The 4361-nt window shown below is 46.5% G+C and overlaps 1 protein-coding gene across 1 annotated transcript in view; it reads right to left on the bottom strand.

Moving 5' to 3' along the window:
* The window catches only part of TG (thyroglobulin), a 172061-nt gene that overhangs the window by 78160 nt on the left and 89540 nt on the right, over positions 1 to 4361 (bottom strand). Inside the window, exon 41 of the mRNA XM_083624258.1 lies at positions 500 to 699. Within this exon, the coding sequence (XP_083480384.1) occupies positions 500 to 699 (200 nt within the window). The remainder of the gene's footprint in view (positions 1 to 499; positions 700 to 4361) is intronic.

Genomic DNA, 4361 nt, shown 5'->3' with positions numbered 1-4361 from the left:
TTTCTGTGGGTAAAAGACTACCATATGTTTCACATACATCTGAACGAGACTAAAGCAGCTGTCTTTGGAAGAAATGGCACTCCCCCATAAGGGATGGGCGAATACATATCAATTTCTCATTTTTCCACTATTAAGTTCAATTCTCACATTTCCACATCACCTTGATTTATTTTTTTAAGCAAGTCTGCGTGAAAATTCAGCAGCATTTTAAGGTGAATTTTTCATAATATACACAAATTGACCCGATACACACATTTTAATAATATTTTGACTAATATATGCATTTTTATGCACATTTACTCTTGAATGTGCACTTTTGTACACGTTGCCCCTCTGAAGAACTGCACTGCAAAATTCAAAAAAGAGCGAATTTTGAAGGGTGACTGTGTCTCGGTTCTTGTTTTAGAAAATGCACATTGATAGATTTGCCTTTCAGTGTGAACTGAATCCAACTCCTCACCCCCTCCCACTACCACAATCTGAGAAAATTGATACTCACCATCAGCAGCACCCTCTTGAAGAGCCCAGAATCCACAGTCCCTGTAACCAGGTGAATGCTGGAAACATCTGCTCCACTGCCATCAGCTGTGATTGTAATCTGACCAGGGTCTCCTCCAAAACTTGCAATGTTTTTCTGGGTCCATTTTAGAGCTGCTTCCTGGTCCAAAAGCCCCCAGTTTCCACTTGCCGCTGTGGAACCTACAGAGAGAGTTGGGGGAGAGAGAGAAAATAGGAATGGAGAAAGATGTTATCGCTGTACTTATAGGAGATAAAGGTAAAGGGTAAAGGGACCCCTGACCATTAGGTCCAGTCGTGGCGGACTCTGGGGTTGCGGCATTCATTTCGCTTTATTGGCCGAGGGAGCCGGCATACAGCTTCCGGCTCATGTGGCCAGCATGACTAAGGCGCTTCTGGCGAACCAGAGTAGCGCACGGAAACGCCGTTTACCTTCCCGCCAGAGCGGTACCTATTTATCTACTTGCACTTTGACGTGCTTTCGAACTGCTAGGTTGGCAGGAGCAGGGACCGAGCAACAGGAGCTCACCCCGTCGCAGGAATTCGAACTGCCGACCTTCTGATCAGTAAGCCCTAGGCTCTGTGGTTTAACCCACAGCACCACCCGCATCCCTATATGAGATAAAACACAACTACAAATATGTAAAGGCCAGAACTAACTGCAGCTAATATTGATCACAGTTGTGGGTCCAGACAACATGGCAAGAATCTTCTGCAAGAGGAGAGATGGGAATTAAGAAGTCCAGCTCCCATTGTAGCTCATTCACATTGCACTAAACCATGGTTTAGTGTGACATCCGAGTGTTGAGAGGGAACTGAGAGGCTGGGACTTGAGAGAGAGCAACAAGCTGGGGGAATGGAGAGAAACAGGGCCTATGTATAAGTCAGGCTGTAAGCAGCTGAAGATGTCAGAAGATGAACAGACAAGCGGGAGAGGAAGACGCCTCAAGACAGCAGGCCGGGCAGGTGGAGGAATGCACCAAATTTCAAATCTTGGCTGGTTGTTTCAAATCCAACCTTGGTTTGCCGGTCTCAGGGGTTAACAAGGTACCTGAATATATTTTCGCACAGTCGGCAGAACAGAATCAGCATGATCATCATCATATAATAAAGAAGCATTTTTTTTATTATTATTATAAGGGAACGAAATTCCCCTGGAGTACCATGCTATTATGCTGTTTTCAGCCCACAAGCAGGAGTATGCATTTAGGCTTTTAACTCTATATTTAGGCACACTTAAAATGGCTGGATTTCAAAGCAGCTGCAGGAATAATTAACATTGGCCACGTACTTCTGTCCTCCCTGTTAACCTTTTCTCCTGCTATATCCGTTTTCTTCTGGGCTCCTGACATGCAATTTACACCCCTTGGACACTCATGCTTCCTAGATTCAAATGCAGATTTTGTACCAACGGCTGCATAGGAAATAATATTAGCTGCACGATTCCAATGGCAGCATAGAGAAGGACATGCACCTGCGTTTCCCAATAGGAGAAGTTGGGTGAACTGGCCACACAATACAATTCTCCATTTGCTCTAATCATGAAACTTATCCACGGAGGTTCACCTTGCAAGTTCATTTCTCAAAATTAATTTCAGTTCTTGATTTCTCACGTATAAGAATACAAGGCGGGCGATGCTGGATCAGTCAAAAGGCCCATCTGGTTCTCACAGCGGCCAAGCAGATGCCGGTATTGGAAGCCCGCAAACCAAACCTGAACGCAAGAGCATTTTCTCCACTTGCAGTTCCTAGCAATTATTCAGAGGCGCACTGACTCTGACAGTGGGGTAGAACAGAGCCAACACGTTCCAATTGTCCCTACGTAGCAAGGATAGTGTTATGTACTGAAGTTCTCACCCTGGGCCAGCAGGGGGATACTGTAGATAGTTATGTAAATGAAGGGTTGAAAGTGACATTCAGTGATTGGATAGTTTTAGAAAGTTGCTACAGTAACGTTGTACTGGAGCTCTATATAAGCAAGCTGACTGAGCCCTTCAGTTCAGTTCTGTCCTGGCCTGTGAATAAACAAGAGCTATTTGAAGAATCGCTGTGGCGTCTGATATGTTCACCCACAACTTAACAGATAGTGTCTTATTTTCTGGCACCAGTCCAGGGTACAATCTTGCCGCAGTTCGAGATGACACATTGGAGACTCCTCCGCTCCTTGGGAAACAGCCACAGCAAAGTGTAGAGCGTCTGCTTTGCATACAGACCGAAGCGCCATCTCTGGGGGACTGTGGGTGCCAGGCCACACACAATTTTTTTACTGTGGGTGCCCGGTTGGGCAACCCAACGCATAATGCACTGTGTCGGGACACTCCGTCCGACCCTTCTGCTGAGGCAGGGGGGCTCCCTCAGCCCCCCCCCACTGTGGTGGCGATGTGTGATGTCACACACATGCACCAGGCACCTACAGTGTTGGGTGGAATCCAGCGTGACTGCAGGCAGGAGATCAACTCCTGGCATCTTCAGGTAGGAGCGGAAGATATCTCCTGCCTGATGAAGAGCTGCTGTCAGTCAGTTCTTAGCTGGATGGACCAATGATCTGACTCGGGTAAGGAAGAAGAAGAGAAGAAAAGTTTGGATTTGATATCCCGCTTTATCACTACCCGAAGGGGTCTCAAAGCGGCTAACATTCTCCTTTCCCTTCCTCCCCCACAACAAACACTCTGTGAGGTGAGTGGGGCTGAGAGACTTCAGAGAAGTGTGACTAGCCCAAGGTCACCCAGCAGCTGCATGTGGAGGAGCGGGGAAGCGAACCCGGTTCCCCAGATTACGAGACTACTGCTCTTAACCACTACACCAAGCCAGTGTGGTGTAGGGGCAGACATAATGATAAAATTTGGGTAAGGAGGAGGTGCAAGTGTTTAAGAGAACTGAGAGACAGACAGACAGAGAGAGAGAGAGAGAGAGAGAGAGAGAGAGATGGCAGAAGGAAATACTGCTTGTAGCTCTCTGCTGGACGAAATTCAGCAGAAGCGTAGAAAAGGAGAAGGAAGAAATTTCTCAGAAATAATAAAAGGGGAAGATGAGATAACAACGAGGTGCCACAATCTATCGGACCAAGCTAAACTTAACTGTTGCCTTCTGGCTCACCACAGACCGACTCTGGTGCATTTGCTGCCATTGATTAATGCAAGAGCAGAGAAGTCTACACAAGGCATTCAACAAAGAAATCACAAGGTGTTCATTGAAATGGGAAGGTCAGGTCAAAAATAACGCTTTGCGGCTGGAAAACACAGTTGCTGGAGAGCCAAACAGAGTTGCGACACTTCCTTCTTATTCATACTCACAGAAAACTCCTTTGCAAGCTATATTTACAGTGTTAAAGCACTGAACGAGCAAACAAGGCATATATTTAATAAGTATCTTCATGACCAATAAGGACACACACTTGGGACAGTCTAAATAGGATGCTTATTTTGAGGGAGGGGGGTGGAACCCACTGGTTCCCTGGTGATGATGACACCTGCCCTGGTTGGCTATGAACTGCCATTTTAAATATCCCACAATGCTTCAGAGCACCTGAGGCATTGTAGTCCCAACTAGCTAGCATTCTTCAAGTCAACAAGAATAAGAAACATGTTCTCATTCTAGTACTGGAGACAGCTGTTGGCATCTGTCTGTCTTGAGAGACATTGGACATTGGAATGCGCCTCCGGGGGTGAAGCCAAACAACTGGAGAATCACAGCACCCACTGTGGCTGCAAAGACCAGAAACTTGTAACTGCTGTCTCTTGTGCTGTTTTTTGCTGCATTAGTAGCACTGAAGTGACGCAAGCCTGGGCAGGGTGCGTGGAGGTTCTGGTTTGCCCAGACGACAAGACCCACATCTTGGATGTGGT

Source organism: Podarcis filfolensis, assembly GCF_964270895.1.
Source record: "Podarcis filfolensis genome assembly, chromosome: 7".
Taxonomy (NCBI): Eukaryota; Metazoa; Chordata; class Lepidosauria; order Squamata; family Lacertidae; genus Podarcis; species Podarcis filfolensis.
This window is presented reverse-complemented; position numbering and strand designations above follow the sequence as displayed.